An 18991-nucleotide genomic window follows, 5' to 3' on the forward strand; every position below is an offset into this window, starting at 1 on the left:
TGCCCTACAGGCTCGGGTCAGGGACGAGGGCAGTACTCCCTGCCTGGTTCCCTGGGCCGCGGCCGGGGCTCCTGGGTGGCCACCGGTTCAGGGACAGAACCTGCTCCACCACTACCTTGAAGAGGCTCCCTTGGCCGGGGCGACGGTCCTGGGGCCGGAGCCCAGAACGGGACCCAACGATCCATGGCGTCCCCAGCGCTCTGGCCCCTGGGAGTTGGGTTCGGGTTTGAGGGTTGACCTTGTTCTCTGACATTCCTTGCATAACATTTGTCCCCTCCACCCCTCCCCCGCTGGACCAGGGCTCCATGATCGCCCCCGATGCCCCCTCCCCACACGGGCTGCTCTGTGCACCCGGAAGCGGGAAAGCTTCGCCGCAGCCTGTGGTCGGAAGGGGCCTGCACAATGGCTCCTTGTGTGCCCCGCATTCCTCCTTAAACAGGCCCAGATCCGGGCTGCTCCTGCCTCGACCCCCACGGGCACGGACGCCCGAGCATCTGGAGAGGCGGCCCGGCCTCTGCGCCGGCCGGGCCTGGAGGTGGTTAGTGGGCTGGAGAGGGCCGGGCTTCGGGGCAGGAGGAGTGGGGCTGGGCCGGCGTGTGATGACCCACAGCCTCCCCTGTTCGCAGCAAGGGCTGTTTTTTAAAAACAGTGTTGATGGTCTTACTTCCTGAAAGTGTTAAGCCGCCCACACGTGGGGCAGGCGTGCTGGGAAAAGGCAGGAGGCCTTGTGGAGAAAAGCCCCCACGAGAGCCCCCTCCAGAGCGGGCGTCCTCCGCGAGCGTGCGTGTGCACCACACGTGTGTGTGTGTGTGTGTGCGACGCAGCCCGATCTGGGCACGTGTCTGCTATTTTTACTCGATATTCTCAACATCTCTCATCTGCAAAACCGTGATTTGGATGACTGCGCAGGACTTCGGCATATGGGTTTAGAACATCTACGTAAACCCGGATTGTTTCCAGTGTTTGCTGTTTAAACGCTGATGCGAACGTCCCCATGTGTAAATCTGCTTCGGATTATTTCCTGGGGGTGAATTTCCAGCAGCAGGCCAAGGTGCACGGACCACCATCTCCAGGCTCCTGGTGCCCATTAGGGGGGGGCCTTAGGGCAGCTGAGGTTTGAGCCTGGCCTTGGGGAGGACTTGAATACCGAAGAGGGAGAAGGGGAGCAGTCTTGTTTTGGGAACTGTGTAAGCAGGGGGGCGGGGGCGCCTCCTGTCCCGTGGGCATGGATGGCAGGATCGCTCCCTCCCCGACAATGGGAAGGGGAGAGGGACCTGCCACCGGGGGACGTCACACCTGTCTCCCTTGGAGCTGGTGGAGGGGCTCCCAAGGACGGGGGACTGTATGTGTGTGCCTGGGACCCAGAGTGTGTTTTTAGGATTCCAAGGCAGGAAGCTTCAGGGCAGTCTGCTAATTTTTCCCAGCTGGGTGCTGCCTGTGTCAGGACATCCTCCGTGGGGAGGCAGCTTTGTACAGGGCGTCCCTTGGGAAGCCTGCCCTAAAAGATGACCTTGTTTCATCACCAAATTTCCCAGTGTAAATCTGGAGCGGGGCCCCCCCCGACGATGGCTCCTACCATCTAGGGTTTGTGTGATTCCAGAAGAGGAAAAGGAGGTGGCTTTTTCTCCTGGGTCCCTGATGGGGGGGTGGGCTGGGGTGCAGGGCGGGGTGGCAGCACCATTGGGAGAGCCCAGAGGTCTCAGCCCTCTAGCGGTCCCTGTGGTCACTTCTTGGGGCGGCCGTAAGAAATTAGCACGGACTATGGGGCTCAAACCACAGAAATTTATTCTCACAGTTTCTCACAGAGAAATTTATTCTCACACCTCCAGTGGGCTTCTCACAGCGGTCATCCCGTTCTGGGGCAAACCTGGGCAAAGGCCCCCCCCCACCTGATTCCTGTTCTCCATCTCGGGCCCCAGAGATTAACCCCAGGGACGACTGGAAATGCCTGTGCTGAGGTGGGGGGAGTGCGGACCCCTCCTCTAGGGAGCTCACAGACATTTGGGGGGGCAGTTTGGACAGTGCTCTCAAGGCGGGGGGTGGACCAGATGTCTTGAGGCCCCGGGGAACCCCAAAGGTCCCGATTCCAGGTGTTCAGCTCTGGACTTCTGTCCAGTTTAAGACACTCTGGCCCGTCCTTTGTCACCTCAGCCACCTTTGGAACGAGCAGTTTGCACCCCGTGGTTCTCTTAGGGGCTAGACCCCCGGGAAGAGCTATGGCATCTCAGACACATCCCTGCCACCCGACACGGGACCCCAGTGCCCTTGGCCACGCTCTCTCCCGGAGGTCACTCACTGGGCCCCCAGGCCAGTTGCAACCTGGGTGGGATTCCGTTTGACCGCTCTGTGTTTGAAGAGGGTGGTTTTCCTCTGCGCCCGCATATACAGATCGGATGGCCCAGACAGGAAAGCAGATTTCCAGATTCTCCGGCCGAGTCTGAAGCTCTGGCCACGTGGGGCGCCCGGGTCGCCCGGCGGCAGCAGAGCTGAGCAGGAGGCAGATGGGTTCCCCGGACAGAGCGCTCAGTGATCGGCTGGGTTCCTCGGACCAGTGACATGTCTGTCCCCGCGGGGCCTCTGGGATGGCTGAGCTTTGCAACTTGGGATTTTGTGTCCTTTGTGTCCTGAGAAGGAGGTGTGCCCAGGGCGGAGAGCGGTGCGGCTGGGTGCTGCGGTGGGGGAGCACGGCAGCCAGACGCTGGGGACGAGGGCGTCCTTCGCTCTCTCGCTCTATCTGTGCTTATGAGCACGTGCTTCCCAGGCCACCCACCCACTCAGCCACCTGCCCGGCCCTGGTCTCTGGAGGAAACACCGTCCCTGGGAAGAGACAAGACTATGCTGGAAATTGGCGGAGGGAAGACACAGGGTTGGGGGAATGGGGGTGAGAATGGCCCCAGATTGTCGTTGTTGGGAACCAGGCCAGCTGGGGGCCCAGGGAGGAGCTTCGTGGGGTCCCAGGAAATCCGGGCTCAGGGAGCTGTGTTGGCGAGGTGGGGCGAGGGGTAGGAGAGACACTATGGGCCGCCGAGCCTGCTGGGGGCCGGGCCGGGAAGACGCGGGCGAGTGTTCCTGCCACGTGGGCCCTTCCTGCTCTGATCGTGGTAACGGGAGCGACTGGTTCTTGTTGGGAGGGTAGCTCCCAGGACTGTGGGGATGGCTGGTGGCTTCCCAGGCATTGTCCCCTGGCCTTAGAACAGGTCTTGGCAGAGGTGGCGGGTGGCCGGGCGGGAGCATGGGGCTGCGTAGTGGGAGTCAGATGGCCAGGTTCCCCCCCGGGGGCCGAGGTCTGGCTGGGGCAGGTAGCCAAGTGCGGGATCCGATGCAGACAGGGGTGAGGACAGAGAGAGTGGGATGGTGCGGACCATGCCAAGGCTCCGTTACGCCATCTGAAACGGGACAGCCAAGTGGACGGAACCGCGGGCCTCGCAGCTGGACAGACGCGTCTTCTGGCCCCGCTGCTCTATCTCCTCACCTTTGGGTACATTTCCTAAGCATTGGGGCCTCAGTTCCCCCATCTCTACTGGGGGCTAACGGCAGTGTTTATAGCAAAGGGTCGCGGGAGGCATCAACGTACACAGTAAACCCGGTGCCTGTGTTAGGGCTTCCGTGCCGCTGTTGGTGGCAGGTTGCCGTGGTGTCCTTGCCGTCACGATTCTGCAGGTTATGGCTGTGGCTGGTGTGACTGAGGACGCCCCCTCCCTGCCCGCACTGCCCTGCCCAGTTGCTGTCTGGTGGTGTCTGTGTTGGGTGGAGGTGAGGACAAGTGAAGGGCGACAAGGAAGACATCAAAGCTCCCCTTGAGCCAGCACATCTTTATAGAAAACGCGGTTGGCACGTGGACACCGTGGCTGTGGGGGACAGAGAGGCTGGTGTCCTGCAGACTCCAGCCTTCTTGCTCCCTCTCCTCCAGTGGGCGCGATTGCTGGTGACCGGGTCCCCTAGGACAGTGGGGCTGTTCCCTTTCTTCCCAAGAGGTTGCGGGAGTCTCCCAGGCCCCTTGCCGAGCACCCCTGCCCACTACCTTAGCAGCGTGTTCCCCAACCGCCCGATCCTCATATCCCCCCTCTCTATTTTCCAGCCCTGAAGAGATCTTTTGAGGTCGAGGAGGCCGAGACGCCCAACTCCACTCCGCACCGGAGGGTCCAGACCCCCGTGCTCCGGGCCACTGTGGCCAGCTCCACCCAGAAGTTCCAGGACCTGGGGGTGAAGAACTCCGAGCCCGCAGCCCGCCATGTAGACTCCCTCAGCCAGCGATCCCCCAAGGCTGCCCTGCGGAGGGTCGAGCTCTCAGGGCCTAAGGCCGAGCCCGTGTCCCGGCGCACAGAGATCTCCATCGACATCTCGTCCAAGCAGGTGGAGAGCGCCGGCGCTGCCGGGCCGTCCCGCTTCGGGCTCAAACGAGCGGAGGCGCTGGGCCACAAGACACCGGAGCCTGCCCCTCGGAGGACGGAGATCACCATAGTCAAGCCCCAGGAGTCAGCCCACAGGAGGATGGAGAGCCCTGCCTCCAAGATCCCCGAGATGCCCACAGCTCCAGCTGTGGATGCGGCCCCCAAGAGGGTCGAGATCCAGGTGCCCAAACCGGCCGAGAGGCCAGCCTCCCCACTCCCACCCCAGACCCTGGAGAATTCGGAACACGCCTTGATGTCTCAGCTGCAGAGCCGGCTGGAGCCCAAGCCCCAGCCCCCCGTGGTCGAGGCCCTCCTGAAGAGCCAAGAGGGTGAGTAGCAAAAGCGTGTCCTCTGTGCTCCGGTGCATGGGGGTGGGAGCTGGCTTCGCCTGGAGTCTGGCTGTGGGGGGAGGGATGGGTAGCAGGTGGTGGAGACAGGATTCCGGGGGGGCCAAGAATACACCAGGGCAGAGGTCCCAAGCCCGACGGGGGCACTGGCGGCCTTTTCCGTGCGTGGGGGTTGGACCAGGATGCGGCAGAAGCTTGGCTTGTGTTGGACTTCAGGCAGAATCTTGGGGGCTCAAGGGGCCCCCTGTACTGGTCAGAATGCACCATGGTGTAGAGCTTCTGCTGGGAGAGTTGCGAATGGCGGGGATCCCAAAGTTTGGGAAATGGGGCAGCGGCAGGCCCTCGTCGGGACATGGGTAGAATGGGTTTGGACCCAAGGATGGGCTCTCACGTGCTGCTGGTTCCCGGGCCACGGGGAGGCAGGCTCCTGCTCAGGAGGGACTGTGGGCTGCCGTGCGTGGCAGGAGGGAGTTCATTCCCTCCCGAGGTTTTGTCCTGGAGGGTCCTCCTCCAGCTCTTAGGGAGGGAGGGTCGTGACCGGAGGCCTGGGAAACAAGAACGCCTGATCTCTGTGCCCTGATTCTTGGGGCCGCTGGGAAGGGGTCCTTGGGCCAGGGAGCCCCGTGATACTTGCGCGCGGCTCCGCGTGGGGTTCTCCTCCAGTGAGGGAGGGAAGCCAGGGGCTTGGCTGCTGCTGTCCTCCAAGGGCCCAAACTTGGAGTTGTGCTTCCGTGGGAAGTTGGAGCTCGCTGGGGCCTGCTTGGGAACATCTGGCCTTGGGACACGGTGTTCTGTGCCCCTCAGCGGTCAGGAACCGGCAGGGCTGCAAACCCTTTCCAAGCATAGGACCCAGGAAACGTCCAGTAAGTATTCTTTGGGTTGGATAAACAGAACGTTCTAGGCTTTTGATTATTACTTTTCATTTTGGTAAAATAAACGTAGCGTGAATTGACTACTTGAGCTGTCATGAACTGAGCGGCTTAGCGGCATCGAGCCCACTCATGCCGTCACACAGCCGACTCTGCCATCTGCCTCCAGAACCTTCCCCAGCTGAAGCTGTTTCCCCAGCAGGCATAACTCCCCACCCCCCTGCGCCAGCCCTGGGCACCCCCCGCCCGGTCATCTACCTTCCGTCCCCGCAAACCTCCTGGACGTGGGATCCGACCATGTTCGTCCTTCTGTGTCTGGCTGACTTCGCCGAGCACTGTGTCCTTGCTGGCCATCTGCAGTGTCACACGTGTTAGCACTTCTGTACTTTCTACGGCTGAGCTAATAGCCCATCGTGTGGGTGGACCCCATCTTGCTGCTGCTCCTCGGCTGTTACGAACGATGCTGTGAGCGTGGGTGCACGCTAGCCCGTCTGCGTCCTGCTTTCAGTTTTTCTTGGTTTTCCTTTGTGAATGCAAGTTTTCTCGTGCTCCACGGGCTTAGGGACTGGGATGGCTTTTGGCGTTGGACGGGGCGGCACATTGGATGGAGGCTCCGCGTGCTCCTCACGCTTTGGTGGGAGCAGCTGGGGATGGGGGTACGGGCCGAGACTCCGCGTTGCCTGCAGTGCTGGGCCTCAGCCCACTTTCCTGTCTCCCCAGACATGACCCTGCAGAGCCACACCCACCCACTCAGATGCTGTGGTGCTGGCATGAAGGCATGTCCAGTGTGTGGGGAGGGGTCTTCTGTTGACCAGGGCCTTTGCCACCAGGTATGACCCCCTCGTGGGGGTGAGGTGTTGGTGCCCCCATCTGTGTCCAGATCTTTTTTTTTTTAAGATTTTTTATTTATTTATTTGACAGAGAGAGATCACAAGTAGGCAGAGAGGCAGGCAGAGAGAGAGAGAGGAGGAAGCAGGCTCCCCACTGAGCAGAGAGCCTGATGCGGGACTCGATCCCAGGACCCTGAGATCATGACCCGAGCCGAAGGCAGCGGCTTAACCCACTGAGCCACCCAGGCGCCCCTGTGTCCAGATCTTGATGGTGGCCTATGCTGGATGTGTGAGGAGGCGGTCCGGCTCTGGGAGAGGGGCAGGAGGGGGTCTGCCCAGGCTGGTACTGCCCTGGGTCAGCAGGACAGGCGGGGCGCGGCCTCAGAAGTGCAAGAATGTCTTTCTCCAGCACTGATGTGGCTCGGGCCCCACTTGGCCCAGAGGCTGTGCTGGGAGCCGGGGCTGCTGGGGCTAGCCAGGCTGGCTACCGCCACCAGGAGCCATCAGGGGGGCAGTGGAGGTCTTCCCAGAGCCCAAGCCCTGTGAGCCAGCCTTGGAGAAAGTAGGATTTAACCAGGCCAAGAAGGGGAGCTGAGGCAGCTGTCCCGAGGTGCCCGGGACCCTGGAGCTCAGAGAAACTATAGAGTTTCTCCATGGAAGAATGTTTAACAAACCCAGCGCCAGAGCTCTGCAGTGAGCAGCCCTGGTGCCCCTCCGAAAGCAGCTGGTGGGCCCAGCAGACAGGGATCCGGGGGCTATCCTTCTGCCAAGGAGCATAAGCTTGTGCCCTGACCTGCTGCGTCGCATCGGCTGGGTGGGGAAGGGGCTCTCTAAGACCCGTGCTCACAGGTTGAGAACCTTCAGGCTGGACAGATCTGGTTAGATGGCTGCCGAGGGGCGGGATGCTGGTGGGGTGATGAGGGGGGCGCTGGAGGAAGTGGGGGGCTCAGATGACTCAGTTGGGGGGGATTCTGTTCCCTTCGGGCAGCACTGTGGGTGACTCTGGTCCTTGAGCCCCCGAGTAAGGCGGGGTTAGGCGTCGGGTGAGGAGAAGGAAGCTGTGCCCACTGTGGGCCGGAGGACTTGGCCCTGATGGCCTGGGCCTTGGATGTCCAGTCTTAGAGTGCCGGGTAAGCCCAGTGGTGGGCAGGGCCTTCCCCATGGAGGTGTGGTTCTGGAATCTGTCGCAGCAGCATCCGGGGGCCCCCTGCTCGGAGGCTGCATCTTCTCCCCTGCCCCTGCCCCTCCTCTGGTCACAGCCTGTCTTGTCCATCCAGCCACAGACCCTCAGGTTGTCCTCAGGGACCCTCAGGTTGTCCCTCAGCCTCGCTTTGCATCCGTCTTTCCTGCTCCACTAGCTCTCCCATCCCCTTCCGCCCCCTCACAGATGCGCCCCACCCCGACTGCCCCCCCCCCCCCCCCCCCGTGGGCACGCTGTCCCTGACACCCAAGGCCAGCTGCACCGTAGGGGCAAAGGATCCAGGAGGGCAGGAACTCTGTGTCTCCTCTGCCTTCTGGGCTGGTGCAGGACAGGGTCTCGGGGACCGCAGCCGAGTTGCTCCCAGATGGAGCCCCCTATGGCACAGCACTGATGAAATCCGCATCCAAGAGTCTTCCTTTTCCGCTTCTGTGGGGCCCTCCACAGTGGATTCACCCCTGCTCCCTGGGGTCTTCCTGCTCTGGTCTTGTCACAGCCTCCATAGGCCCACTTTTCTCACCTCCTGCTCTGATCTCCTGACCACCCCTGACCCCTGACTTTCTTCCTTTACACAGCACTGCTTTTTGAACTCCTATGCATCCTTCAGAGCCTGGCTCAAATGGCACCTCTTCCCTAAAGCCCTCTCACTAGCCAAAAGTAGCCTCACTTTTTTTGACTCCTGTGTCTTTTTGCCTATGCGTGTATGTGTGCGTGCGTGTGTGTGTGTGTGTGTGTGTGCGCATGTATGTTTGTGTGTGTGGTATCTTGTGTTTGGTTTGGAATGTTGATTGTGTTGCAAGAAAATTTTTTCCTGTGCTAGATTTCTTTTTCCTTTTTTTCTTTTTATAAATATTTTATTTATTTCGGTGACAGAGAGAGGTGTGTGCTTGCACGAACGAGCTTGTGCAGGGTGAGGGGCAGAGGGAGCGGGAGTCCTTCTAGGAGCTGGATCCCAGGACCCTGGGATCATGACTCCAGCCAAAGGCTGGAGCCTCCCAGTGCCCCTCCTCCGCTAAACTTCTAACGTGAAAATAGTTTCTTAGCAATACCTTTTCTTTCAAATTCAGAAAATCTAGGAGCTAGAATCTACAGTTCACCTATAGCCAGCGATACCCACTCCCAGCATTTGCTCGGTGTTTCTTAGAATTCCCTCCATGCCCCCCACTAGGTTCTGGGATATTTAAAGGTAAAGCTGTTGTTTGCTTTTTTTCAGGGTTTGTTTGTTTGTTTTGGTTTTGATTCTTTTAAACGGGTTGACTGACCCAGATGTAGGGAGGGCTCAATCAAACACGGTTGGAGAGGTGCGATGGCTTTTTGTGGCCCCTGCAGGCAGACACAGGGACCCCAGGATCCCCACGGGACCTTGCAGGGACCAAGCAGATCCTTTCCTGGTCAACCAAGAACCCACAGGTCTGACCTGCTCCATCCTGGCATGTTGGGGTCTGTGTTTCTGAGGCTGCTGACCCCTGACCCCTGACCCTGGCCCCCGACCCTCTTTGTCACCTTTTGGTTGTCCCCGCTTCTCTCAGGCTCTGGTTGAGTACGGCCTTGTCCCCTCGCCCAGGTCCCTGCCTTTCCGCTGCCCCTGCATGGGTGGCTCTGGGTGGGGCTGGGCCTCGGGACCCAGAACCATGTCTGCACGCCGTGAGCTGCTGGCTCTGCTCCCCCTGGGAACCACCCACCTCTGGCTCCGTGGCTGACAACGGCCAAGTTTCCCCCAGGCTGCCTTATAAGGCGGGCAGAGGCTGCTCAGTCCCTGGGCTGCTGCTTTGCCATCTCGGGATGCTAATTGGGAGCCCTGGGGGAGGCGTGGGAATGTGCCAGGCCCCGAGTGGGGAGGCGGGTGAGAGGGTGACCACTGTGCGGTTGGGGAGGAAAGGCCCAGGCTCTGCAAAGCCTCCTGAAAGCCTCCCGCCCTGTTTACAGGACACCCCTCTAACTAGGGTCCACGCTGGGCCTGACATTGGGCCATGAACTCCCTGGTGACATTTCCTCCAGCACATGGCATACAGCAGGAGCTTGATAAATGCTGAGGGACTCATTTGTGTGTGATCAAGCAAGCAGAGCAGTGGGGTCGTACCTCACCGAGCCCTGGGCCCTTGGCCTGCAGGATTTCCTCTGTGTGGAGCTAAACGCTTCTTTTCTTTCTTTCTTTCTTTTTTTTTTTTTTTTAAAGCTTTATTTATTTATTTGAGAGAGAGAGAGCACATGCACGTCTGCATGCAGAGGGCGAGGGAGAGGGAGAAGCAGCCTCCCTGCTGAGCAGGGAGCCCGATGTGGGACTCAATCCGAGGACCCTGAGATCAGGACCTGAGCCGAAATCAAGAGTGAGCCGTTTAACTGACGGAGCCGCCCAGCTGTCCCTAAGTGTTTCTCTTCTGGCAGAACAAGGCCACGCCTCCAGCAGGGATGTGCCCCCCGCAGGCTGTCTTACCTGAAAGGATCCCTGTGCTCCGAGCTTCCCCGTTCCTGACTCAGCCCTAGAGAGCGTCTAGGCGCCCCCCTACTTTTCGGGATTGGGTCTCTTCCCCCTTCCTCCAGTAGGAGTGAGCAGCCGGCCCCTCCCGGTCTGAGGCGGGACGTCCCCGCGCACGGGGGTGCAGGAGGCCAGGATCAGGGGTCTGTCCTTTGAGGTGAGGCAGAGAAGGGGGCAGCAAGGACAGAACTTGCCTCCGCTGCCTGGACACAGGGCCCCGCCTCCCCGGCCGGCTGTCTGCCCAGCCCAGGCCAGCCCAGCCCAGCCCAGGGGTGAGAAGGACCCGTGCAGGGAATGCAGCGCCAGCAGCTGCGGAACGCCTGAATGCCTTACAGGAGCTCAGCACAGCTGCGGGGAGGGCAGGGCAGGGAGGCAGGCGCTGGAGGCGGGTCTCAGCGCTTCTCAGCTTCGGGGACTCTGGTCCTGACCACCCAGCCTGGCCCCAGGATGGAACCCAGGCTCCCGACACATGGCGCTGGGTGAGGCCTCCTGCGGGCTCATTCCGGGACAGCTGCTGGGAGCCCGGGTCTGCACAATGGGGCCGCTGTCTGTGGGATGTGCCCGTGCCAGACAGCCACGCTCCGTGCGGCACGGACAGAGGACACATTCAGTGCTGGAGGAGCACACTCAGACCCCCACCTGGTGCCCGGGAGGGTGGGCAGCCCTGGCCAGACTCTGGGTCCTCATGGTTGGCTTGGAGGATGCCCCTTGGTCCACACTGGTCTGCTGTGGCCCAGCGGGGACCTGTGGGGGCCTGCCCGAGTGCCGTGGCGGGGGTGGGAGGTTGCGGGAAGCAGGCCGGGAGGCTTTCCTCTGGGTTGGATGTGCCTTCCTCTCCCCTGGTCGACTTTCCCCGACCCCGGGCCTTTCTGTGGGCATCACAGGTGCCCCTCCCCTGGAATTCCAGGGGTGCTGGGAGCTCGGGGATGTAGCTGGGGAGCAGAGGCCGCTTGTGCCTGGGACTGAGCTTCCAGTTCCCTGAGCGGTGGGACAGGGACGAAAGGGGACGCGCTTTTTTAAAGAGGGGGCACGGAACTCACGCGGTGATCTCCCCTGCGCGTTCCCTCTACCGCCACCTCCCTCGTTTCCGAAGGACACCCAGAGTTTCCAGCGTGGAAGCATAGAAGGTGAAGAGGCAGGAGTCCTCGGGAGGCCTTGCCCACCTGTGTGTGGGATCGTCCTCAGGCCACCTGGGCTCCCGCCGGCTGCCCCGCGCACGTCCGATCACTTTGGCCCCTGTGGCTGGTTTCTCGTTGTGCGCTGGGCACGGTTCCTCCCGCGCAGCCTCTTAGAATGAAAGCGCTGTTGGGTGAAGCCGACCAGCGCAGGCCCCGCCGGGGAGAGCGGTGCCCCTCCCTCCGCAGGCCTGTCCGCTCCGGAGCCCTGGTCAGCTTTTCCACTCTTGCTCCAAAGAGCCGCGTGGCCAGTGTTCAAAGAGAAGGAATAATGATCCCAGGAACTTTGGAAAGGAAGACTGTCTTTCTGGACACCCCCTCCCCCTTCTTCCCCGGGGCAGCCCGTGTTAGCAGCGGGGCGCGTCGTGTGGCCTTCTGGGGTTTGCATGTGGGACTGTCCTTCGGTGCCCCTGGAGAGGAGTCTGTGTTAAGTTTCAAGTGAAATCAGACCCTACAACTACTTCTCCATTATCCTGGGGCTGTCTTCGTGCCCAGCGGGTCCCTCTGGTCCTTCTGTCCTGCCCTGCTGGTCACCGGGATACGTGAGGCTTCGATGAGCTGCCCCGTGTTCCTCTTCGTGTGCCCGGGACTGCCTGACTTCAGGAGGGGGACGTCTGCACCACGGGGCCAGTGCATTTAAACTGTGTGTGGCGCCACACCAACCTCGGAGTAGTCACACCAGATTTTGGGGCTTGTGCACCGTGGTCCCGGCCCCGGCCAGCTGTCCGACGGGGACTTAATCTCCTCTGTCTTCCTGGGTGGGAAGGGGAGTCTCTTCTCCCACATTTACAGGTCCTGGTTTCTCCCTGAGCGGCTCCTTCCTGCCCTTCTTAGCCCGACTTGGGCTGTTTGTCCTTGTGCTGTTGACTTTTCTTCCAAAGAGTCCCTCGTGCACCTTTGTTTTCTGTCGCTGGTACAAGTGCTTCTTCCCGGTTGTTGACTTTGGATTCTATTTATAGTGTGGACTTCCAAACAGAGGGTTTTAATCCGAAGGCTGTCAAGCGCATTCCTTTTTTTTCCCCCTCTGTTGGGATCTGTGCTCTGCTTGGAGGCCTTCTGCGTTCCAGGATTATAGAAAACACGCCTTCCAGGTTTGCTTCTAGCACTTCTCTGGTTTCGTGCTTTACGCACTGCAGTCATTAATCTACTGGAATTTATTGGGGTTTAAACAGCGAGGTGGGGACGTGTGGTTTTGCACAGATACACACACATGGGCCTGACCCGACATGTGTGGGGTGTGCTTGTGCCTGCTATATATATATATATATAGATAGATAGATAGATAAATAGATATATCTATATAATTTTTTTTTTAAAGATTTACTTATTTATTTGACAGCGATCACAAGTAGGCAGAGAGTCAGGCAGAGAGAGGGGAGGTGGGGAAAGCAGGCTCTCCCCGGAGCAGGGAGCCCCATGTGGGGCTTGATCCTAAGATTCTGGGAATGTGATCTGAACCCAAGGCAGACATTTCCCCGACTGAGCCACCCAGGCGCCCTGCGTGCGTGCTATTTTTATCAGTTTTGGTGTCAGCATCCCACTGGCTTCGGAAAAATAATTTGTGTGTCTTTCTTCTCTGTGTCCTGGAACATTGTAACAGCAGAAAAATAATTTGTGTGTCTTTCTTCTCTGTGTCCTGGAACGTTGTAACAGCAGCACAGTGTTCTTCCCGTTACAACTTTTAGAGAATTTCGTAGTGAAACCGTCTGAGCCTGATACTTTCAGAGGGGCCCTCCTCCTTTTTAAAACCTCAACAAGGTTTTTTCCAGATCATCCTTTAAGCCACTTAAACCCTCCCCGAGGGTTCGGGGGTGATAGTGTGGGCCGCATCGCTCCGTGCTCCTTGGCTACTGCCCTGGGTCAGGCGCAGAGACGCATGGATTGGCCGCTGGCTGGGGTGCTCCCTCGGACCCGTGAGCAGTGCTGTTTGACGGGTTCTGAGAGTGACCAGTCCAGAGGGCCACAGCCCCCCGGGGAGAGAGCTTCCACCACGCCGGCCGAGCCCTCTTGGTGGCTGTGCTGGGGGACCCCGGGCTCGGAGGGGGCAGAGTGGTCCAGGCAGGTGAAGGTGTGCGTTCCAGGAATCCTGAGTTTGCTGTGGCCCAGTGAGCGCCTTTCACGCTTTGCTGGGCTGCAGCTCCTGGTAAGAAACACATTTTACAGCACACACCGGGGCACAGGATTGTGTAGATCGAGGCATGTGTTTGGGGGATGGGTGGGTGTGTGTGAATCTCCCGGAGTGAGCCTTAGCTCTCTAGCTCTCCGGTGCCTTTCACTTTCCCAGCAGCGGCGGGAGTTTCGCTGATTTCTTTCAAAGCAGGTTATCAAGATCCACATTACAGACCACGGGGTGAGCTCATCAGAAGGGCTCACGGGAAGGGCGCGCCCGCAGACTGGTGCAGGCATGGCTGTGTCCAGTTCTAGACTATTTCCATCACCTCAGACGGAGTCCCGTACCCTTTAGCTGCCGCCCCCCACCCCTGCCACCGTTTCCTCCAGCCCTAAACGGTGCCAGGTCATTCTAGATGTGCCCGTTCAGAACCTTGCTTAGAAAGAGGGTCAGGGTCGCCTGGGTGGCTCAGCCGGTGAAGCCTCTGACTCCTGATCTCAGCTCAGGGCTTGATCTCGGGGTGGTGGGTTCGAGCCCTTATGAAATGTACTCCTTTAAAACGTGTGTGTATATTCATTTTCATTTGGGGGCTTTTTTGGGATGTCCCTAGGCTTTATTTTCTACTCTGAAATAATCTCATTCTCAGGCTCAAATCCTCCCATCCCCGGGTCCCCTGAGCCCCCCTAGTGGGGTTCCCCCCCGCCCCGCTCCTGTGAGAGCACCTGCTGCCCAGGTGTTGAGGTGTTGGCCGTGAAGGTTAAGGAAGATGGTGTGCTGCACCGGCGAGACCACAGGTGCTGGAGCCCCCACGACACCTCGAGGCCGTTTAGCCGGCTTGGTGGGCCAGGCTGAGTTCCTGGAGAGGATGGCTCGATGCCCGTGGTGATGGCAGAGCCTGGCCTCCCCCGGAAGTTCTGCTGCAGGTGCAGAGCTTGGGCCTGGGCCGGCCCCTCCTGCTGATGGTGGGGAGGCAGCCACTCCCCCTTCCCTCACTGCCCCAGCAAAGTCTCCAGATGCTTTGCCAGGAGCAGAGGGACGTCGAGCTGGCGAAATGGCACATTCGCTTTCCAGGCAGCCCTGGCTCAGCCCGGCTCCACCCGTGGGCCCTATGTCCCGTGCTGGGTTGCCCTGGGGCCCGTGTGGGCCAAGGCCAGCACCCCCCCCCCCCCCCCGCCCCCTAACCCCAGACCATGAGGCCGGGCAGCCGCTCCCTGCTTCCCAGGCCTTCCGTCCCTAAAACCCTGCACTCCAGGGTCCAGCTGGGAAGCCTCTGTTCTCAGTCACTGTCACCGGCAGTGACACCGCCGACAAAAGAACCACTTTTGTCCATCTGTGGGCACCGGGACTTCAGGCCTTGCCTCCCTTGTGGTCGGGCAGACACAGGAGACCCTGTGGGGCCCCAGAGGGTGTGAGGTCTACACTGGTTTTTCCCTCTGTTCCTCCCCTGAGGTGGGTCTGGCAGAATTTGGGGTGTCAGCTTCCTCTTGTGCATGGCGCTGGGGAGCAGGTTGGGGAGCCTGTTATCAGCGGGGAACTGAGCTAGAAGGGAGGTGACACCTACGGGCTCCACTTGTCACTGGTGACCCCAGAGCTATGCCTGAGGCACGGTGTGACTCCTGCCTGGTGGGCAGTGTCTTTGTCTCTGCATGGTCCAGTATCCCAGCCCGAGAGGGAGAAGAGGGCCTCCGTCTTCCTCCACAGGGTGATCCCCCCCCCCCCCCGCCTTAATCCGTTGGGCCTCCCTTAGGTCTGTGGCTCCCTGCCTGCCTGCTGACTAATGTCCGCTTGGTGCCTGATAGGAAGCACAGCACGGTGAGGCAGCAGCCCCCGGCACAGGGGCTCAGGTTACTGAGGGTTGAGGCATCTCCTAAAACAAGGCCCCCAAGCCACTGACCCTCCTCGGCTGCCTGGATTTCAGGCCCTGACACCTGCCCCAGGTGAGTTCAGACTGGGGGCGGAGGGAGGGTCAAGGGGTGGTGGGTTTCTGGGGTGGGGCATGGCTGGTGGAGGAGGGCGGCTCCTCCCCTGTCCCCGGGGGCAGGAGATAAGCCTCCTAGCTGGGCCCCACCTTCTTCTGTGGGTGCTGGGTGGGGGTCTTAGCAGTTGGTTAGGCTGGTGCAGGCACTGTGGGGCAGGGGCCCACCTTGCATCCACACCGTTGCCTGTGGCTTACCAGGGCCGACGCTAGAAGTGGACGTTCCATTTTGGGGAGGCAGCCCAGCTCAGCGAGTGAGAAGCCGAATGCCCTGAGATTTAATTCGGCAGCAAGTCTCCCTCTGCCCAAAGCCTTGTTTATCATGCTTGCCTGTTCTTGGCAGTTCTTAGCACTCTGCTCTCTGTGGGAGGGGAGGGCGCCCAGCCACCTTGGCCTTGGCGGTGCCCCCATGTTAAACAGAAGCCTGGGTTGCATCCCCCACACCAGTGCGGGCAAACCGCTGAAACACTTGGCTCCAGTGATGGAGATTTTGTTCAGACCCTCAGTATCCAGAGGAGTCTTGGGGGGGACGTGCAGTCTGAGCACTCCTCCTGTCGCACGGTCACCGGCACTGTTCCACAGGCACTGTTCCCGGAGGGTCCTCCCCTTTCCTCTCCCTCCCTCGTCCCTCCCGCTTCTCTTGCCTCTCCCTCTGGCACATTCCCGCCCCTCCTGCCTCGCTTTTCCTTCCCTCTTCCCTTCCCCCCAGGCACTTTATCTGGCCCAGGCACCTCGCTTTCTGGGTGGGACTGATGGGACTCGGGTGTTGGAAGACTCTCCATCCAGAGTCACTGCAGTTAGAGAAATCTTTATCTCAGCCCGGAGGATTGATAATAACTTCACAATTGCAACGTGACAAGGCTAGCCTCTGGCCAAGGTTTCTCTAGTTATCCCATTTGCTGGATTAGGAAAGTACGTCCGAGAGACACCCAGCCTCTGGCCCGGGGGCCTGGCAACTGCTCACAGTCGGATTCGAATCCCAGGAGAGCATCCCAGGAGTGCGTGGGTTCTGAGCTGGCCCGGGAGGCGGGCAGCAGGGGTGGGGGTGGAGCTGCGTGGGGACCCGGGCCAGGGCGTGAAGCCGCGGCCCTGCCCCAAGCTTTGGCTGGGATGCGGAGGAGCCCGGGCTGGCACCCTCCCTCTGCTGCTTTCTTTCGCGAGGCGCCAGGAGATGATGAAAGAAAACCCCGTTTAGAAAGGAGAGACTCTGGTACTCCCCGTCCTCCTCCAGCCCCTTCGCTGCGCTTGGTTTTGAAATAAGATACCGCTTGTCAGGGGCTTGAGTGGGAACAGATTGGAAGCCCCATTCCTCTTCGTTGGATCACAGCTGCGGGGAGCCCCGCGTGGCTGCTCTCCGCGGCTCCAGCCAGCCCCGCCCCTCCCACCCTTGCCCCGCCCCTCCCACCCTTGCCCCGCCCCTGCCCCGCCCACCCTACATGCAGCCCCGCCCCTCCCGGCTCTTGCCCCGCCCCACTGCTCGCTTCCGTCTTTCTGCTCTGCCGGGAGGATTGATAATAACTTCACAATTGCAACTAGTGCTGCTGGGAGTGGGGGAGGTTTTGCTGGGCCTTCTTGGTTGGGGAGAGGCTGAGTTAAAACTGGATGTCACGCTGGCGTCCCGCCTGCCAGCTCTGACCCCAGGCCTTGCAGCAGGTCCCTCCCTGCCCTGCAGGTCCCAGAGCGGGTCGTCTGTCCCGTGCACTGATGGCTTCCACAGGCTCGCCTGGGTCACGGATGTACCTGGAGCTTGGGTACTTCTCCAACCCTCCTGATGGGGCTGAGCAAGGCGCCGACTTGGGCCAGGACGGAGCTTTCCTGCCCCTCCCCCTAGGGTGAAGGGGGGGAGCGGTGGGTCTTCCCCTCGAACTGGCAGCTTCCATGCTTGCTTCAGAGGCCTGCATGCTGGTGTGTGGGTACCCGGCTCAGGTCTTGGTGGGTGTTACCAGCAACAGCACAGGCCCTGTCCCTGTTCCCTGCACACCGTGGCCCAGGCCATCGGGATTGTTAGTGAGTCAGGTGGGGAAGCCGGCAGAAACGCAGATCTGTCAGCGCCCGGCCTGGGAACCAGGACAGGAGTGAGGCCACATGGCGTTCTGGGGGGCCAGCGAGTCAGCATGGCCCCGGGGTTGGGAGGGGAGCTTCTGTCCTTGGGTGTTCTCATTCCTGGTCTCTGGGCTTTGGGAGCCGGCCCCCAGAGTTCTGCCTGGGGATGCGAGGTGGGGAAGCTGGGGTGAGAGCAGGGCCCAGGGGGTGCTGGGGCCCCCCCAGAAAACCATCCATCCTCACCACTCACGAGCAGGCCCCTGGCCGCACGCAGCCACGGGGAGGCTGATGGCGCATGAGGCTTCCCCGTGGCAGAAGGCTGCTCCTTGTCAGACCGCGGCTCCCTCGCCTTCTGGGCCCAAGTTCTCTGTCCAGGCTCTGGAGAGTTCTGAGTCTGAAATGCAGCTTCCTAGGCCCAAGCCCAGCCCTTCGGACCCAGGCTCCTGGGGAGGGAGGGGAGCTCGCCGACGCTGCTGTGAACCGCCTTCCTGTGGCTTCCAGTTCTCAACCTGTGCCCCTGGGGTCTCGGTCAGGACCCCACTCCAGGGTCAACCCCGAGTGACGGCTGTAGGATCTGAGACCTCACCGGCCTCTGGACTGGGCTGTGGTTGCCTGTGAGGAGCTATAGCCCCTCTGAGCGTGTCGTACACACGGTGTTTGGGGGGGACCTCGGCAGGGGGGTCCCCTGGATATAGTGTTTGGGACTATGTGACCAGGTGGGGACAAAGGCTCCTGCCCCAGAGACTGGAGTGCCGGGGCCCCTGGCTAGTGCCTCATCGGGGAGTTGGGGGCCAGACTGGCCTGGATCATTGCCCTGTGACCCCGCGGCCCGTGAGATCGTGGCTCTGCAGTGAGTAACCCTTCTGAGCGCCACTCCCCCTGGAGCGGCTGTGTTTCCTTCTGCCCAGAAACTTCTCCAGGGAGCCAGCTGACACACTTGGCCTGCGTCGTTTGTTTTTGAACAGGCCTGAAAGGAGAGAGTGAGTAAGAAAGTGTGTGTGTGGGGGTAACTGAGTAGGGGAAGGTCAGAGAGAGGGGAGGAAAGATCTGGAAAGTCCCAACATGTGCTTTGGAAGCAGGTGCCAACCATGAGCTACTCTGGAGGGTGGGGCCTGCCCACGGACGAGCAAGCAGAGACTGGGGTTGGGGCAGGGGGAGGGACCAGTGTTCGGAAAGGGGGTCGCGGCTCGAAGCCAGACCTGGGAGCTTGCCCTTGGCCGGCTCTCTGCTGCTTTGGGAGCAGAGTTGTTTCCATTTTAGGGACACAGTGGGGAGGCTGTCATTCTCCTCGTAGTCCTTATTAAGATTCCATTAATCACCGTGATCGCTCCAAGTGCTGGACTCCAAGCTTCTCCTCCAACTGCTTCATGGGACGCATCTGCGCAGCAACCTTAGCAAACACTCACTGACTGTTAGGTGTTGTAGAGAAGGAAGCAGGGCACAGAGAGGTTGAAAAACTTACCCAGGCCACACAGCTGGAAGTGGCAGATGCTGGCTTGGAGTTTGAACACGCAGCTGTTGGACTCCAGAGCCCCAGCAGGTTTGTAACTCGGGGCCTGCTTTCTCTGCCCCTTTGC

General features: G+C 60.5%; 1 protein-coding gene across 7 annotated transcripts in view; it reads left to right on the forward strand.

The window, feature by feature from the left end:
* The window catches only part of SEPTIN9 (septin 9), a 143701-nt gene that overhangs the window by 71929 nt on the left and 52781 nt on the right, over positions 1–18991 (forward strand). For all 7 annotated transcript variants that reach the window (XM_082705370.1, XM_082705375.1, XM_082705363.1 and 4 more), the window contains one exon: positions 4079–4720. In XM_082705370.1, the coding sequence (XP_082561496.1) occupies positions 4079–4720 (642 nt within the window). The remainder of the gene's footprint in view (positions 1–4078; positions 4721–18991) is intronic.

Source organism: Mustela nivalis, assembly GCF_964662115.1.
Source record: "Mustela nivalis genome assembly, chromosome: 17".
In the NCBI taxonomy this organism is placed as follows: Eukaryota; Metazoa; Chordata; class Mammalia; order Carnivora; family Mustelidae; genus Mustela; species Mustela nivalis.